The 19,527-nt window shown below is 35.2% G+C and overlaps 1 protein-coding gene across 1 annotated transcript in view; it reads right to left on the bottom strand.

Moving 5' to 3' along the window:
- Positions 1-19,527, bottom strand: part of DNAH8 (dynein axonemal heavy chain 8) — a 121,807-nt gene that overhangs the window by 19,154 nt on the left and 83,126 nt on the right. Inside the window, exons 66-81 of the mRNA XM_048299603.1 lie at positions 18,689-18,792; positions 17,664-17,840; positions 16,158-16,325; positions 14,769-14,981; positions 13,387-13,524; positions 12,946-13,073; positions 12,047-12,218; positions 9,270-9,425; positions 7,820-7,975; positions 6,618-6,800; positions 6,050-6,155; positions 4,985-5,237; positions 4,692-4,882; positions 4,206-4,327; positions 2,088-2,206; positions 575-777 (exon numbers count right to left, since the gene is read on the bottom strand). Of these exons, the coding sequence (XP_048155560.1) occupies positions 575-777; positions 2,088-2,206; positions 4,206-4,327; positions 4,692-4,882; positions 4,985-5,237; positions 6,050-6,155; positions 6,618-6,800; positions 7,820-7,975; positions 9,270-9,425; positions 12,047-12,218; positions 12,946-13,073; positions 13,387-13,524; positions 14,769-14,981; positions 16,158-16,325; positions 17,664-17,840; positions 18,689-18,792 (2,589 nt within the window). The remainder of the gene's footprint in view (positions 1-574; positions 778-2,087; positions 2,207-4,205; positions 4,328-4,691; positions 4,883-4,984; positions 5,238-6,049; positions 6,156-6,617; positions 6,801-7,819; positions 7,976-9,269; positions 9,426-12,046; positions 12,219-12,945; positions 13,074-13,386; positions 13,525-14,768; positions 14,982-16,157; positions 16,326-17,663; positions 17,841-18,688; positions 18,793-19,527) is intronic.

The raw sequence follows: 19,527 nt of genomic DNA, 5'->3' as shown, positions 1-19,527 counted from the left end.
GAGCATTTGAAATATGAACAGCAATTTTTCTCAAAGTGTACTTAAACACAATGCAAAGATGTAAAACTGCACTTATGAACATACTAATGTGACTAATGTCAAGAATATGCATCTACTCTCAACACAATCTGTATTCACACTTTTTCAAAACTTCCATATAACGTGGAACTGAAGTCCAGAATATACAAACATAGATCTTGAAGCTATTTTCTGTAACGAAGTAATCTTCTAAACACATTACTGATTTTTACATTACCTGCAGTTAAAACAAGAAAACATTATTGTCACCATAACAGAATTTAAAAACAAGAATTGTTTTACAAGGATTTAAAAAGTTATCATCACTGGGAAGGATGATAACAATTTATTAAAAAAAAGACCTGAATTACTGTCCAACTTCATACAGAATGGTTCTTGGCATACTGTCTTCTATTTAAAATATTATTTTATCTCTACGATGATGTTTCAGGAAAAAAAGAATTTAAGAAATACTTCTCAGAAAAAAATATTTCTGAAATTACTTACACTGCCCCTCTGTATCTTAACATATGACAATGAATAATTACTTTCATACCCAAATTAAGCTTCCTGGACAAGGAATCAATCTGGTCAGTTGGGTCTGATCCCATAGACAAGAAACAGATGAGAGGTGTTCGCATGTCACTTTCTTCCCAAGTTTTTCTTAAATTCAAAATAACTGGCTCTGTATATTTCTCATGCAAGGAACTTGCAATATATTTCCTGGCTTGGGAAAGCGTTCGGTCTGGACACCAAGACCTAGAAATTAAAATACACACAAAGATATAAATTCACTGCCTCTTCCTCCAAGATCAGACTTAAATTAGAATTTCTGTTTTTATCAAATAGAGGGATTTTTATTTAATCATAATACATATATATATGTATACATACACAGACATTTATATATATGCTTGTAGGTTTGTCTTTACAGATATAACAGGCAGAGCTGATGGTCATCCCTCTACTTATGACTGTTTGATACTTTCCAGTTGCTTGCAATTTTGCCTTAACTGTTTGCATTGGAATCTTCTGTTCTAGGCATCTTTATTAGGTTGGGACATTCTTCATTTTAAACACAACTTTTGTATTTGAGAACACAAAGAGGGAAATGTAAGATGGTTTTTGCCCTTTAGTAAAACTCTGCAGATGATTCATTGGGTCTGTTACTCTTTTAGGGTACAAACTCAACTCTTTTGCACTGGATTGCATTTGTGTTGGTGATGAGTATTTTTACCACAGAAAAACAAACAAACAACTACTTCTGGATAAAATTTATTACTTTGAAAATCTTCAATTTTTGAAGATTATTTAAATGCTTAGGACTTAGATGCTCCCCTCCCTCTTAGGGTGTAGAGCATTTAACAATGTGGTATTTCCATCAGATTCTAGCTTTTTTTACTGCACAGGTTGAATCTGCTCCAAAGACAAATCATGTAAAGACAAAGTCTAGTAAAATAATATTGCTGGGTTTTTTCATAGTATCTCTGATTTATTTGTTACAGCAGTTGGAAAGTATACAATGAAAGGAGGAAGATATGATCTCATGCATAAGGCAGATGAATGCTTCTTTGGGGAAATCCATTTAATCCCAAGATCTCAGAGATCTTATATGATGCAAAAGATATAATTTATAGCACACTTTTCACATGGGGTTTTGAATACCTGTTTTGCATTTTCAGAATCTCTCTTATTTTAGAAATTTTTTTTAATACTTGTTTAAAGCTAGTCAAAATAGTTAATTTTAAAAGAAATTTTAAAAAATTGAAAACTATCTGGTTTATTCTAATTTTTCATGGGCTTCTCAAAGAAGGATGCAATATGGTTCCCAGTTTCCATTTGTCATGATGTAAAAGCAAAGCTTTAAAAAATATTTTCTATAAATACCTTTAGATGGCAGAGGATAGCTCTGAAGTAAGTGAATAAAAACACATTTCATGTGAGTGAATTGATATTTAATGTCACCCAGAGATAACTAAAATTACACTATTATGCTAATAGCATATTGATAGGTTGAGACACGTCGTGTTGAAACTGTGTAATTTCCCAAAATTTCTGAAGGTGCTCACCTGATGAGTAAAAGCTTGCGAAAGGTGTCGAGTGAATCACTGTATCCATTAGGTATAATTTCTTCCTCAGGGGCATCTTTATCAAACCAGTTTTTCCATTGCTTATCACTTCCAGCTATCTAAATTTATTACATTTACACACAGATAAATATATTCCAGCTGCAGTAAAATCCCCTTGCAAATGGAGCTTTTGATGAGAGGCTGTTATTATATTAGGGTATATTACAAGTAACATTGCCTATAGCATTTAAGACATATGCCATATGAATCGCTATTAAAATATTACAAAAAATATTAATTCAATTGTTGCAATTAGTGTTAAGATGCAGGCTCTCAAGCCAGTTAGCTATCTATGCATTCCCCTCCCAAACACATGCAGCTACTTAAGAAAAATCAGTAATTAGCAGAAGGATTCTATACTACAAGAGGAACATACTGTGAGTGATTAATTAATTCCTTTTGATCACAGAGTATGAAGAGGACCAGAAAAATCTCTCCAAATACAGTCTAGCCAGACAATGAATCACAAACTGAAAGTATAAGATTCTAGTAAGCCTTTGGCTTGAGAAAGAATAAATCTGACCACAAATATGATCACAATTTTAGGCACCTCTTAGAACCCATGACCTAATAGGACAAGGAACACCAGTGGACAGAACATAGTGAAAATGCAATTGAGCCTTTAATGCCATGACTGAGAAGGGTCAGCTACTGCAATATTCTCAGATCACTGGGAACAGAACAAGGAATGCACTGATAAAGGTTTAAAGCAGAAGATGTCTATGTTAAACTAGGCATCTGAGACTTATTTTTTTAGAGGAGAAAAAAAAATTTAAACTAGCAAGAAAAAAAGAAAAGCACAGGAAACATCTTGAGAACTGGGCATATAATTCTCAGTCCTTTTTTGTCACTTTAAATAATTTTCTATTTTTATCTAAATGAATAATGATACAGTTGTATTTAATACAATGAGTCAAGTAGAACAGCATTTCTAATGGATGAATATAAGTATTAAAAAGATGGTTTTACCATATTTGCATTTTTAACTGATATCCTAGTTGGCACCCTCCCATATTCCATTTCTATCTATTACTAAAATCATTTTGTCACTTTTTAACTTGCAACTACATGACAAAAGTAAGACAGTTCTAAAAAATTAATTTTAAAAAGAGGGCTTTTGTGGTAACATGGTCACCTAACTATTTTGGAGTCTAAAATTTTATTTGCACACATTCTAGAAAAGCCCTGGAAAGGACTTTTCTAGAAATAAGGTTCTGGTGCCCTAATAACCCAAAGTGAATAACCTAACTAAAGCTCCTCCAAATTTCTCCTAACTTAATATATCCTATTTTGATACCTCCAGAAACCAAAACTGGAAGAAATGGGCTCGTATGTATCCAGATCTTGCCTTGATACAGAGTTGGGAAACAGCCAGGACCATTTCCAGGTGACGATTTAGCTAACATATCAGCTGCCCTTCAGGGCAATATATGCCATCACAAAATGGACTTGGCTGGCCAATGCTGTAACAGCAAGGAGAGCTTAGTGTCCTGGCTATCAGCCTGATTAACTAGGAGTGCTTAGGTACAAGGAATGCTTAGGGAGTGGTTTAACTACACTAAAAAAAGAAAGAAAAATTTACCAAACTGAACATGTCACAAGCTTATGTGCCTATAAGTTCACGCATGTCTCAATAAAACAATGCATTTATAGCTAGCTCATCGTATCTGAATAGCATGTTAACCTTGGAATGGAAATGAGTGTGTAAAAACAAGCAGCAAACCATTCACTTGTGAAAAACCCCAGACTCAAGACAGAAGACAACATTGTAACTTAAAACCTGACACTCGGATTAATTTTATGAGCCTTTTTGATACCTCTACCTTTTTATCCTCTTGCTCTTTTATTGACTTCCTTTTTCCTTTGCTCCTGTTACTTCTCTCCTTTTTCTACCTGAATTACTATAGTATCAAATACCATAAAGCAGATAAATAAACATACCCCCATTCATGCTACCTATTTGTTTGTCTCTATGATGTTATTCTGTATTTTTGTGGAAACACAATTATGACGACAAAACTGGTTGTTAACATTTAAAAGATAATTAGCAAATATCACCTGTTCCAAAATTTCTTCAAACTGTGGAAGTTTGTTCAACTCCACTAGATTCAGCCATATCATGTCAAGAATCCAGCGACATGGTTTGGGTGGGCAAGCTTGTAGATCCAAAGCTGCACCTCCTGTGGATAAAAACATTCTGATGAAATATACATGATATTCCAGGGGTCAAGAAATAATTGGTATTTCTTTTTAAATTATCTATTTTGACCTAAGTCATTTTCTCTGGGATACTAACTGTACACTTGTGTACTTAAGATTTATTTCATACCAAAGGATAACTTAAGTCTTATAATGGCCTTCTCACAGGTGTTGGAAGGCTACTATTGGGTCTCCTCTAAGGCTTCCCTTTGCCAAGCTGAACAAGCCCAGTTTCCACAGAACTGTTGGTAGAAACCATGTAGATAAAGAAACAACACTTTGAAATGGTGTAAAAGTTAAATAGGTTCAATTAGCTTTACACATAACACAATTTTTAAAGCTCACCTCTAATGAGAGTTTGGAACTCTCTGTTTTCCACGTGTCCTCTCTCAATATCAATTTTTAAAGCCAGGAGGAGGGTAAAGAGGAATTTGTGGTTTTCATGAAGGCCCCTAACAGAATATGCATGAATTTCAAATGTAAGATGTTCAATAATATTTGAGATTCTTTTCTGAGCCACAGGAGACTTCTTAGACCTAAATCATGAAAACAAAGCACAAAGAAAACACACGTTAATAACAGCAAATACATTGGAAAGGCAAACATCTGAATAGTAGGAAAAATTAATGTCTTCCTACCTGGCTATGGATTGATCAAATAGCTTCAAGAACTGAGCCAGTGAAGTTTGATACATATTATTGACCATGCTCATTGCTGTCAGAAGGAAATAAAGAATGCTTCCACGTGTAGCAACAGGTCGATATTCCTCCTGAGCAGTGTTAATCTTCACTTCAGTTTCTGCTGCCACAGACAACTTTACAGCTATTTCAGCAGCTGTTTGCTTAGTTGTTTGCAGGACACCAATTAAGGATTCATCATCCACTAGTGAACCTAAAAAGTAAAATACTGGATGTTTAGGACATTTTTGTAACAACGTTTTCACTTCATATGTATATATAAAACAAAAGGCCAAAATACAGGAATTATTTATGAAAAAATTGAAATTATTTACTGATAACAGAAAGCTTTTAAAATAGAGACCAAACAGGATATGTAATACTAAAAATTATTTTTACATCAAACATTTTTAAGCAAATGCATTCAAAAGATGTTAAATGTGTTTATACCAACAGCTTTGCAACATGTACTAGAGAAGTCACCTATCTTATGCCCATAACATACATAGTCAACAAAATACTTAAATTATTTTGAAGTCTATTCAGTGGCACATTCAAAGTAAAAAAGACTTAAGGTCCTAAGGGAAATGATCACTCAACAATATTCATGAATCTCCAGCAGTTACTCATTGATTTTCTGTTACCAGATTCTTTTTCCACCAGAGATGGTAACTGATCATGTTCAGGCTCATAACATCCTGCAGAAGAGTTCCAACACAATGTTAAGCCAGGTCATTCTAATTTACATTTTCGGTGGGTTAAAGATTTGCCCGTGGTCAGATACCTTGTCTCATCTGACAGAAAGTGCTCAAAAAATGGATTTATTTCACAAAACTTGTTTAGGTGTTAAACTTAAGTGTCTGGATATAGTGGCATGCTATAGCACCAAATCCCTCATAGTCCTCATACTCCTACCATTGTATATTCTCTTACTGCATCTTAAATGGATAAATCAGTTTCTGTATGGAAAGGATCTAGTGCGAATCATATTATCTACCTAATCTGATTAACACTTTGATACAGAACCTTTGGTTGCACTTAGTTTGTAAAGAAGATTGTCTTCCAGTTCTTTCATCTTCCTCTTATTAGAAGTTACATCTTCCATGAGTTTAATTCGTTCTGCCTCTAGTTCCTGTTGAAAAACAAGAAATTGGCACGACACTTTATGGGTTGCAACCATAAGGGATATTTAAAATTCAGTTGCTGATTCTTCAAGTTCATGAATTGTGATTGAAGATACAGGTGAAGAGTTGGATCCAGTCATGAAATGTGCATTTTACTTTTCCTGGTATCTAAAGCGTGTTTTTAATAACAAATTTTTTTTTAAGCAGTGTTTATTGAGTATCTTATGATGTATCTTGTCAATGTCAAATCCTGGTGCTTAATTGTTTGTGCTGTACTGACAGTCATATATATTTTAAGAGCCTCCCAATATATTTTTGTTATTTGGAAATGTCTATACTGAATCTGAATATAATTTTAGAAAATGGCTAACGTCTTTTTCCATTTGAACTTTTTTTTTTCTACATACCAAAACCAATTAAATGGAAAAAAAATTACATATCACTATGGTTTATGTGTACTGTTAACTTACCTGTTTTTCAGTAAGTATTACTCTTCTCAGTAACTGATTCTCAAGTCCTTTCATTGTAACAGTAAAATCGATAATTGATGTTTTTGCATTAATTTCAGGTGTGAAAGCAGGATTAGGTAGCTTTGTAGTAATGTACAATCTAAATGAATTCATAACATCTACTTCCTTATCACCAACTTTCACCTGTGGATTAAGTAAAAATAGTATTAAACAGAGGAAAAAGAGCTTTATTATACTCAGTAGTATTGACCGAAAAAAAATTACAGTATTTGAAATGCCAGAGAGAGGAAATTTATTTCTCAATTCAAATTTGTCATGAAAATAAAAGTTAATGACCAAGTGTAGAAGTTAGAGTATGTTATAAAAGTAGCATTTCCCTCCAGCTAAATATAGGGGTTACTTCCACTTTGGATTTTGATTAACAGCTTCAGAATCATTCTATTTCCAATCACACTTCAAATGAAGAGGTGGTAGAAGCTGCTGACCTTTGTAGAAATCATCATTCTCTTATGTCCAAGAAAAAAGGAATTATGTGATCCAACAATGGAACAGAAATTAGTGGATATACATTTTATCTTTATTAAGACTACACAGGTTTCAAAGAATCTTTCCAAAGAAATTAAAAATTTATTCCAAGTTTTCCAAAGAAATTTTTACAGAATTAAGATATTCCAAAACAGCTGTCTAACTCAAAAGCTGCATGGGCACAAGGAAATCTGATCACTGTATATCGCAGTATGAATCATGGAATCGTTGGTGTTGGTAGAGACCTTAAAGATCATCGTATTCCAACCCCACTGCCATGGGGCAGTGTGGGGCATATGAGGCTCCAACATATGAGTCTCCAAGGTGCCTTCAAATACCTGGCTTACAAAGGAGTAAGACGAAACCACTCCCTTAAGCATATTTGCACTGCTTGAAAATCAAGAGAGAGAATTTTAAGCATTTAATCGGATAAGCATAATTGGTTCCAGTTTGGAATCTTCAGTAATAACTCTGGTAGTTAAACACTATTTTAGACTCGTCAACTTACTACCCCAGCTGAGGCTCTGTCTCCTATATTTTATTAGTTCAGTTTGATTCTTTGCACTTCTCTACTGAATACAAAGTTTACCTGATTCAGCAGGCGTTTGTAACAATGGTAAAATGACGTTTGTCACTAGGCTAACTACTTACTACACTTATTTTGTTTGATTACTAACCTTAAAAGCAGATCCAGATTTTATGAAATTTTTTTCTAATACATTATCAAGGACTGGATCCAACTCTTCATCTATATCTTCAATCAGGAGTGATCGTCCCAGTGAAAGACTATCTTCTAGGTGTTGTCGGAAATACTTGTCATTTAGAGTTGTTACCTCAAAAAGTAAATTATAAATTGGTGTAAGGACAAAGCATTTCCTCAAAGTCTTACATGAAAACCACAGATCTAACCATCTGAACTCTTTTTGTTGTTTTTGTTAGTTGCATTTTAAAGAAGGTGCTATAAATGTTGACCATGCAGCAATTTATGCAGAAATACTTCTGTGTGTACCATGAAAAGTACCATAAAAAGGTGAATTAAAAGGTTGGCTGTAATTGAATCCTCAGAACTTCCTTATCAGAGGAATAATGTACTAAATAAAGCTGGTACAGCTTATTGCGTATTAAAGATGTTACGTATATTTTAGAAATCAGAGGCACCTAGCCTTTAATTTTCTGTTCTATGTCCTAGAAGGACTAGATTTTCTAATTTTAGCTTTGACATGCTGAGAAATTCTTTCTGGAAATCTGAACTCAGTCTTAAAAATGAATCGCTGCTACAATATTATGAATTCAGATTGATATTTCATGAAATGGGATTCATAAGATATGAAATTATTAAAAAGCATGTATAAACTAGCAAGCTATATAATTAACTAATGCTAAACCCTCCAAAATTTATTGATATTCAGGACATGAGTTTTCTCAACATTCAGCTGAGTTTTAAAATGTAGATTCCTTTTGCCATGCCACATCATTTGGGAAAAAACAATTTTTGATGCAAATGGTGACACATTAACATCTTTGTATTATATTTCATGAGCAGACATTTTACCCTATTGGCTTAAGCTATAAAAGAGCTGTGAATATTGCAGTAATGTTAGGATATGCAAATTTTTCTTGGGTTTGCTTCAGCTGGTTTTCTTCAACTTCCTTTTGTAGTGACAACCTCATTATGAATACCCTCTCAGGTCCTAAATTATGGACTGCAATAGTTGAGGCACTTGGCCTATGCTTTCAGAGCTGTAACTTATCCTGTGATTATCTGTAATGTTACTAATGGTTGCCCAATTTACTCTCCTTTAGTAATGTCATATTATACTCTTTTGCTTTACTTATCACCTCTTTGTCCTCTTTTGTGTAGGGAACATACTTACCCATCTTGAACAAAAGGTTACTTCCTTCTCTTTTATGCTTTTTGCTAGAGTTCATACAAGTTAGATAGTCTTTTCCAAGCCCTTGAGTGGGATTTACAGCTGTTGTCAAGTTTCCTGCTGATGCATCTACATGATTGTCAGTCTCCACACATGCTAAAGTTATATCACACTGACTCAAATGCAACCCCCTTCTAAAGCAATAATGTTTGACGGAATATAACAGAGCACACCATTCCTTTAAGACACTATTTACCTGTAATTCATTATCCTGTTCTTTATTTTTAATCCACTCTTTTCCTTGAGTTTGTGGGTCTACCAAAAGTGGGTATCTTGATGCCTTAGTGACAATGATACCATTCTGAATTGAGAGGTGATCTCCAGGCAGTCCTTGAAGATTCCACTCACTAATCTAAAGAACAAAATTTTTATAAAAAGAAATTAAGAAAAAAGTTAGTTTGGAATAAATTACTGCTGGAATTATTCTTCAATTAAAATTGTTCTAAGAAGAAACATGGACATCAAAGGGAATGCATATCTGAACCTGCTAAAGAATTATTAATGCAGATATGAAGATATTTCTGAAATTTTATTTTTATCTTAACTACATAGAATCATTAAAAGTGTATTTTAAAGTGTAAGGATGTCACAAGACAGCTTGGCAGACAAATTAGACATTGGGGACAATTAAGTGAAGACCGGACTAAGAGAGCTTTTGGGAAATAATATTTATTGAAGGAAATTTGAATATTCTGGCATTGCCCTCTCTTTGATTTCTTATACATTCACATTGAATAAAAGGAGTGTATGTATTCTTTTCTAAATTATGACCAAACCCACTGTTTTAAAAGTGCCCTGGTTTTGGCTGAAAGAGAGTTCAGTTTCTTCTTAGTAGATGGTACATTGATGTGTTTTTCTGATTTAGTATGAGAATAATGTTGGCACAATGATGTTTTGGCTGTTGCTCAGTAGTGCTTACCCTAAGTCAAGGATTTTTCCGTGTCCTGTGCTCTGCCACTGAGGATCTGCACAAAAATCTGGGAGGGAGCATGGCCAGGACAGCTGACCTGAGCTGGTCACAGGGATATTCCATACCATAGAATGCCATGCCCACTACATAAACTGGGGGAGTTACTCAGAAGAGGGTTGGGAATTGACTGGGTATTGGTCAGCAGGCAGTGAGAAATTCTGTTGTGCATCACTTGTTTCTCTTGGGCTCTGTTACTATTAATTATTATTATTATTATTATTATTAGCAGCAGCAGCAGCAGCAGAATTATTGATATATATATTTAATTATTAAATTGTTCTTGTCTCAACCCAAGTGGTTTATCTTTTCTTTCCAATTTGATTTTCCACCATGGGGGAGGGTGGGTGGGGTAGGGGTGTGAGCAAGTGGCTGTGGGGTACTGTAGTGGTTTGGTCCAAAATACTCATTACTGTTTATCTGCTGTGAGATAAGAATTAGGAGAAATGCAAAACAGGCACCAAACTTGAAAGAATATAAAGAAGTTTATTAACAGACCTAAAAGAACAAAAAAAAAAATTATACCACCTTCAAAACTCTCCTCCTCCCCCCACCTTCCTCCCTTCTCCCACTGACAATGTGAAAAGACAACCCTTAAGATGTTCAGTCTGTTTACCACTTCCATAATAACCTTGTTCAGTCCATTTAGAAAGAGAAGTCTCCTCTTGCTCATGCTATGAAAACATTATCACAACGAGACAGCCGCCCACTTCCAAATATTGTTCAGTCCATTTAGGAAGAGGAGTCTCTCTGCCTGCGTGTGAGTCCCTTCCCCCGACTTGCAGCTTTTCCCGCAACTGCTTTCAAGGGTCCACTCTTGAAGTTTTTTGGGGTACAATTTTAAGGTTGAGCCGTTCAGAAACAAAAACAGAGGCCCTTCTCCTTCCCTGGGAGCAAAGGGTCTTTCCTCATCTTCATTGTTAGGACTATCTCTGGGAGCATCTCTAGGAACTGAGGTTTTCTCCTTTCCCGTTTGGAGCAAAAGTCCTCATCTGGTCCATCTCTCCCTGTCCAAACTCCTCATGAAATTACAGCTGCGTCAGCATCTGCCTATCTCAGCGCAGGTGCTTTTGCTTACAAGTTGAACACTCCACCCCCCATATCTTCATGGAATTACAACGGGATACTCTGATATATCATAGCTTCACAACAGAATTCCAGCTTTAAGCATCTCCTCTCTCTCTTCCCTCAGGTTTTCAGCTCTTCACAGCAATAAAAAGGGTTAATCTCACCTCGGCCTTGCAGCTTTGCAGCTGGAATGTCGAATTTTTCTTATCGCAGTGGAGAGGGGGAGAGCCGAGCCGCTCCGGCTGCCCACGGCAAGGCAGTGGGGGGGGGTTCCACGGCTGGAACAGGTCCATGGCTCCAGGATGGCCGTGGCCCGGCCCGGCCTGGCCCAAGCAGGGCCTGGCCGGGCCCGCTGGCCCCCACACGGGGCCCGCAGCCACCTGTCCCAGCGCCGGAAACGAGAGAGAGCTTGGAGGGGGAGTTTGCCTATTCTTAAATGTGGATCACAGAGGTGATCACAACTTTAAGTGGCTTAGAGAATTGTCCATATTCAAACTGGCCAGCTGATAGGTTCTATCAGTTCCCAGAGGAAACTGTAAGCACCCCTTAGCAAGGACATCCCTTCCGGGACTATGCTTGCTAACCCATGACAGGTACTTAGTTGTTGATTGAGGTTAAACCATAACAAGCAGGTATGTGATCTATAGCTGTGGTTTCTCAAAATAACCTACTTGACAGTGGTCTTACTGGCAACTGTCTAATTGCAGAATATATCATTGGTTATAATACATAACCTGCTTATCTATCTAACCATTCCTCAATACTTATATTTAGTGGAAATTGCCAAGAGCATTTGGAAATCACAGAACTACACAGCACATCAATATTTGGAGTATTGGGGATTATAGTTCTTCTCTAAGCAAGCATGATGCTGGCTAACAGTCATAGAAGATGCTAATGAAAATTCAAATTAAACCCTCCAAGCAGCAAGAACTTACTGTTGGTTGATCTACCAACATAGAAATCAGGTTCAAATCATCAGAAAAGGGGATTTTATGAGCTCTCAACTCTGTTTCCCATAAGTCTTTAAGCAAAAGGTTCCTGAAATCTTGATTAAAAGGTCCACAGTATGAAAGAAAGCCTGTGCAGAGCAGTATATCTCCCACAAGTCTAGAAAAGGAAGAAATATTATCATTAAAAGGTGATGCACAATTTCAATTTCTAATGACTTAGACAAACAGCTTTTGAAACATAACTAGATTTTAAAAAAATGTGTTATGTTTCCAAAGCATTTTTGCGGCAAAAATTAAAAGTAGTATTTTATGAAAACGCTGTCTTCGCCCCTACAAAACAACAAAGCCCTGATGACAACTGTTCCTTCTTTCCTAACTGAAGCAAGAAAATGGTGTATTTCTTAAAAATACATCTGCAATACAATATTTATCAAAGATACAAGCCTAGTTCTATTGAAGTGAGTAGAGCTCACCAGAAATGCCCAATTTCCCCAAAGGAAATTTGTGGTAACATGAGTGTTCTACAAAAGCTGAGCTTATCTGAAGGTTTCACTTCCCCAGTGACAGCAGAACAAGGTGCAGTATTAGGGGCCTGGAGAAGCAGCTGTAATACAGGCACAAACCAGCACTACTAATAATCTCTTTGGAAGCTAATTCCAAAATCAGAGGTATTGTTCTTAACTGAAATACTAGCACTCAGCACCCATGTATTCCTACTTATAGGAGGAAAATTCAAATTTCAGGATAGTTCATTTGATTGCCTTGCTATATTAAGATTTCCAGGAAGAAAATTAAGTACGATGATTAAAGCTGCTAAATTGCTTACCAACACTTCAGTTTTTACATGCATTTTCTTTTTTGTTTTTCTGTAATGAATTTGATACCTTTTTATCTGAGATTTAAATTCCTTGCTTTGCTGAGTCCACCTAACTTTCTCTCCACTCAGTCCATCTATAAGCGCAGAGGCTGCTTGCATCTTTCTTTTGCATGTTTCTGCATCATTTTCTAAGTCCTAAAATTGAAAAAAATCCTACTTATTTTAATCATAGAATGCAAAAATGTATAATAAATGTATATTTATTATAACTATTTTATTTATTTAAATCTCATTCTTGAGGACTCTTAAGGGCATCTATTGTCTGATATGTTCCTATTCACAGAAAGAAGGGAATAGGAGAGAATATAGACTTAAATCTCTTATTTTTACACCTGAATCTCATCCATGTTATTCAACGTAGCAGGGAAGTGTGTGTTTGCAGCAAATACTAATTGCATGAAAATATTTTACAAGCATTTTTCCTAAGACTAAAATACTTATATCTCACCATTTTCTCCTTCATTGCTGCATCAAACTTTGCCTGAACTTTATCCAGTTCAGCTTGCTTTTCATCTAATTCTGCCTGAGCCTTTTCTTTTTCTGCATTAGCTATTTTCAGACGACCTTCCTGTTTTGCCAGGTTAGCCTGCAAAGAGAAAAAATATTAAAAGTACAATCATATAAGATTTTTATGTAATTCAATGAACTATTTAAGCCTGCTTAGCTGGTAATCATGAGACAATACTACACCAAAATAACTTTTACATAAATATCAAAAACATTTAAGCTGAAAACTGTATCACATATATACTGAAGATAGGATCTTTTTTTTGTTCAATAACAATCCGGTACCTAAAGTTCTACTATATATTGTTAACTTTCTTCCTTCAAAAAAAAAAATTACATTTCAAGAAGCTGGTTAAGGAAGTAAGGTTTCTGATCTGTACATATTGATTAGACTAGAGGAACAATCACTCTATCTTCTTGCTTGACTATATATTTTGACTACATGTAATTTCCTCTCTTATCAGTGCATTTTGTAGGTTCTTTAACATCTAACAATATTGCTTTTACCTGCTAGAAAATGATCCTAAAACAGTGAAACTTCCTACTGCTGCTAAAATGATATTTATGGCGAACACAGGAAATTAATTAAATTTTAAAAAATAATTCATCTGTATTACTGTTGCTTCTGAAAATAACATTTCTAACAGTGACAAAAATATGAAAAAATTTGGGATTTCCATGTGCTCACCCCTTTTACTATTTTTTCTTTTTTAGTGTGCTACATTTAAGGATTAAATACTTGGTTTAGAACCAAAAATCACTGCCTTTGAGTTTCATAAACCTGAAAAAGAACACCCACACTAAAGCAAAAATTTACTCTTAAAAATGTTTCCCTTATTTTGCTTCCTACTATTGCAACGTACCTACTTTATTGATGTGAGCTCTGAAGCTCTTTAGAAAGCCAATATTTATGTAAGATGTCAGTCCTCCACTGCCTCTAAGTTACCAGGGGAAAGCAAAGAACCTAAAATAGCTGCAAACCTCTGTTTGCAGGACCCTTTAGAGAAGGAATGAAGATCCTGGTACAACATCTTGAAAATGATTGTAAAGTAATTATAACATAATAAAAACAAAGACTAAAAACACCTTTGCCTATACACAGGAAACCAGATCACACAAATTGAATCTAAGCTAATTTTTTTCTTCTGTGTTCTCTCTAGAATCAAGAAGAAAACAGGGTTTTTTCTGCTTCTACCATCTTTAGCCACTAAAGTCTCAGTCAATTATGTCTGAATAAAGATACATACATACATACATATATATATATGTAGGATCCTATTAAACTAATGGTAAGCAAAGACAAAGCAAGAGATGATGTATTACCTTAAGAGGCAAGACTTCTCTGTTAACACCATAAAACACCACCATGGCTTGTGTCCAAGAGAGGAGTCCTGCCACGTTGCCACACACCTTTTTACCGTGTTGCAGTGTATAGTCTTCCATTTCAAAGTAAGGCTGGACTAATTCTACTGTCTCATCATTGATTGTATCCCTAGCAAAGTTCCTTAGGTTGTTCAAGAATGGGCCACTCATAAGCTACAAAAACAACACACGAGTTACTTACACATTTTACATTCAAAGTCTTGTTCATAGGTGACTGTTAAAAAGTTTTCCTAAAATTCTTCTGTAAACAGAGTTAATTAATATAGTTAATGTTATAAGTGTGCTATTCAGTTGTAACTCCTCGCACACACCTTCTATTATTTTGAAGTTTTAACCAATTATACTCCAGTAACTATGTTCAAAAATTACTGATGTACTTTCCATCTTCTATATTCCTGTGTTGCCATTTTAAAAGCATTTAAGAAGCATCATTTAATTAAAAAAATTAACCAAAATAAAGACTCAGCGATACATATGTAACTTAAAAAAATGCCTGTGCATTTGTGAAATGTGACCTAAATTCTGAAAAGCGAAATCATTGGGTTTAACTTTTTCTAACAAATATTTAGCATTCTAAAGGCAATTCATTGAATAACTGCTTATCTCATTTTATCATGTCAGTGGAAAATAAAAAGTTTTGATGATTTTTTTTTTCACTGTAAAAGCCTAAATAAAAAGTATTTTAGATACTCTTTGTATCTAATATACATATTTTTTCATCATTTGCATGAAAAAAATATTGAGGCACTAATATTGGCGTATTAATACATTACTAGAGGTAGAGAACAGAATTTAAAGAATGGCAGGAGAAGGCATGAAAATCAATGTGTATCCTGAGAGAAGATCAAAGTCCAGAGGGACAAGATGGCTGGCTGACCAAGGAATTTGGGCCAGGAGTATTGAAACATAGAATGGGTAAAGATACTCTTAGTCATTCAATTAATCTTTCAAACAAACAAGGAGCCTGAGAGGCTCAGAAAAGGCCATTTAAATGTGAACCTACAAGTTCCCAAAGAGAAAGAGAGCTTTCCCAGAATGTCTTTATCTCATGTATGGTTGACATGACTCGTATGATTTCTTTATTTGCCATCAGGCCTTGTGCCAGGAACAGGGCAAGGAAACTAAAGCTTCTGCTGCAAAAGTCTCTAAGCAATTCACCTACTATTTCTACCAGTTAGACACAGCATATAGGTACAGTTTATCTCAAAACAATATGTGTGCCTTTTAATAAAACTCTGTCGTGTTTTGGGCAACCAGCATCGTAAGTTCTCTGATAAGCAAATTGCTATTGCTGATGTTTAAGAAACACTGTTTGAAAACTCTGCTTACTTTTAATGACTCTCCCCATGATGGCTTGCAGCAAGGCTTTTCTGGATCCAGGGTCACTTGATCCAGTTTCTTTTGAAATAGTAGCAGACAACAGTCCATGATCCTCATAATCAGGTGAGGAGGTTTTGCGAGTTTTCTAACAGTAGCGATATCCTCTGGTCTGATGGTCTGTTTGAAGAAAGATGTAATAAAAACCTGCATCAATACCATTACTCTATTTTCCCATTAAATACATTGATTTTAATGTTTGTTTGTAATACTTTTCCCTGAGATACATTTGTATTACATACATACCAAAAAAGTGAGAAACTTGGCCTAATTAATAAATTTCATAGTTTCATGAAACTTTGGTAATTTCTATGAACATTAGACAAGCATCTTCCCAATATTAAAGACATCATTCAAAAATCAAATTGACATACAACAGCATTAACTTGATTTGTCAGTCTAAGTGTTTAAAGAAAACTTTATTGTAAAATTGTATAGGACTTAACTACGAGCAGTTTCCTTGATAAAACAGTATTTCAGATTTTTAGCAGTTAAGTATCATTGTTTATTCTGAGATGGATTTAGCTATTTTTGTTCAGTTTTAAGTTATTGTAGACACAAGATACCATTTTTAACTTCATTTTCTAGTAGCATCACCATCACTGACACTCTGCTTAGTTCAACAACCATTACAAAATTAATAAAGAATTACAAATTACAAAACTAACAGTTATTTGTGTCTTAAAATACACACATACCACTACCTGCCTAGAAGGAGTAGTTATGGATACATTGCAGAAACCATTTTCTAAGTCCACACATTTTGTAAGTGAATTTTGTGACCATTTTTGGAAGTTTCATTCATCTCATGATCTAAATGTCAGTGTAAGAGCAAACAATGCTCCTTTTTTTGCTTTTGCCACTCAAAAACTTCTGTCACATAAATTCTGGTAGCTGAAATGGAAGGCCTTACATTATTGATTTCTGATTTCAGAGTTTTTACTGTTAAATTGTTTAGAGCAGAATAATGAAATTATGTAGCATAGTTTTGCCTCCAGATTTCTGAACCCTGATTCTGATTGCCCTAAATCCCCCTTGATTCCTGTTTCTCTTAAAACTAAAAGCATGGGGTTTTTTGGTGAAGGAAGAGATAGATTTTTACTTGTCTTAAAAGGCAGGTATGACTACTTAAGTTGGAATTTAAAACATTCTGTTAGCACAAGAAGTATTCTCTTTGTTTCAGAATAACAGATATCCTAAAGGCATCTGTAGCTTTTGGAAAGAGCTGCACATTAATAATGATCAAGTATTGGGATGGAAGGAAAAAAAAATACTACAAAATAGTCCCTATGTGTTTAAGGTAAAATGTGAGTCCTTGAGTAGCCATGAGAGATATGGCCACCAACAGCGAGGGGCTGGTGACAGCAATCAAAACCAAGAGGCAACTTTGTGTTGGTGGCTCTGGCCTCTCACAGGTGATGCAAATAATACTAATAAAAATTTAAGACTTTTATTCACTTTCAGAGCTTCTTCTGCTTCTTCTAGTGCTGGTTTAGCCGCCTCCAGTTTTCTTTCCGCTTCCTGTTTTTCTATATCGATTGCATCTACAATTCTTTGTGCTTTATCTTTCACACCCTGGACTTCAAGTTTTATTTTAGTTGCGGCTTCAGCACTTTCTTTGACTTCTTCTAATACCTGGAATTGGTAATAAACACATAAAATCTGTAAATCAAAATGGTGGAACAAGTGATTATGAGACACAAGATAAAAGAGGTATGTAACAGCTATTAAATATATAAATTTAACCCTAACTACAGCTAACTATATAGAGCATCATATAACTATTGAATAAAAATTAGACATGAGAAGTTTAATTTCATCCCTTTCTGTCATATATTTCTCTCTTACAAGATTAAAGGCCTCGAAGAATGCAGGCTCTCCAGTGTATATTAAATGTTGACTCTCCAGTGCATATTAAATATGCACTATCAGAGCATTATGGTATCTTTCAGAAAACAGAATGCCTATATTGATCCATTCCCTTGCATACCTTTCCACATAGTCATTTTGGAAGCCAGATTTCTACCAGACCACCAATCTCATGAATACACAGATACCTTGTTAATGTAGAAGACAAAATCTCAAACTGCACTGTGATGAAAATTTTCTAAAGAATTTTGAAATAGAAAAGTCCCATTATGATGTTAACCTCTTATCTGCTAGTGAATGCACACATAAGCCCAAATTTAATAATGTCAATTAAGCACAAACAAAAAAAAAACCTATGGAAAAAAATGAAATCTGAAATCTGATTCTTATCTGAGTGGGTAAGAAATGGGAGAAGAACAAGGAAAGCACTCAACCTCTGCTGCACTCTAAAAGTGCCTCACTTTCAGAAGCAAATGCTGAATCAACATGCTATAGAGAGAGTAAAATCTCATTTTAGACAATGAGGCAAATTTTTGCAAATTATGAGAAAATTCTGCAATAGCATTTTTTAAGTTACTGTAGACATGTATATTCCAGTGCTGTTTCACACTCACTTTATCTGCCTTAACAGATGTCACAGCCAGCTCTTTCTCCTTAATGGCCAAGTCCTTAGAGAGTTTAGCAACAGATTCACTGGCTTCCATCAGCTTGGACAGACCTATTAAGTAAAAGATAAAATTCAGAAATATAGAAACTTCTTTTTCCCCTAGTTAGATTATACAGTCTAAGTCCAGATCTCTCATGCTCTGTACCTTGTGTTCTCATTCAATTTTATGTAAAGGAGAGAAAGTGGGGGTAAGCAGCCATACTATCATGACTGTGCCTACTATTCACTTTTCACGGATATAAATAATTCCACGAGACTCAAAATTATTAAAAATAAGCCTAATTTTTCAAAAGAAAACAAAACAAAAAAAAGGAGTTATGTCAAGTATATGTTACATCATAAAGTCATGAGGCAATCAGAAATTCCAAATGATGCTTCATTGTGTCATTACGTGAAGAAATTACTTAATGATCCATGACTGCCTTCTAATAGGGAGTTCTTTCTAAAAAAATTTGGGAAGAAGTGGAGTCAAAAGTGAACCTAAAGATCACATCTAGATTATGACCTTCAGCTCCTACATACTGGGTTTAGCCTTTCTTTTCCCTGGTGACAGAGTGGACGAAAAAGCACCTATGTGCTGAGGGCCAGTCCCATCATAGCTCTTCTGAGTGCTGAAGAAACCACCCAGAGAGACCACTCAGCCTAACAGCTCATGGGATCATAGTATCACAGAATATGCTGAGTTGGAAGGGACTTATCAGGATGATCTAGTCCAACTCCAGGCCCTGCACAGGACACCCCAAGAATCACACCACGTGCCTGAGAGCATCCAGAAAGAGATGAACT

Source organism: Corvus hawaiiensis, chromosome 3 (assembly GCF_020740725.1).
Source record: "Corvus hawaiiensis isolate bCorHaw1 chromosome 3, bCorHaw1.pri.cur, whole genome shotgun sequence".
Lineage (NCBI taxonomy): Eukaryota > Metazoa > Chordata > Aves > Passeriformes > Corvidae > Corvus > Corvus hawaiiensis.
Note: the sequence above shows the minus strand (reverse complement) of the source record. Positions and strands in the feature narration are given on the sequence as shown.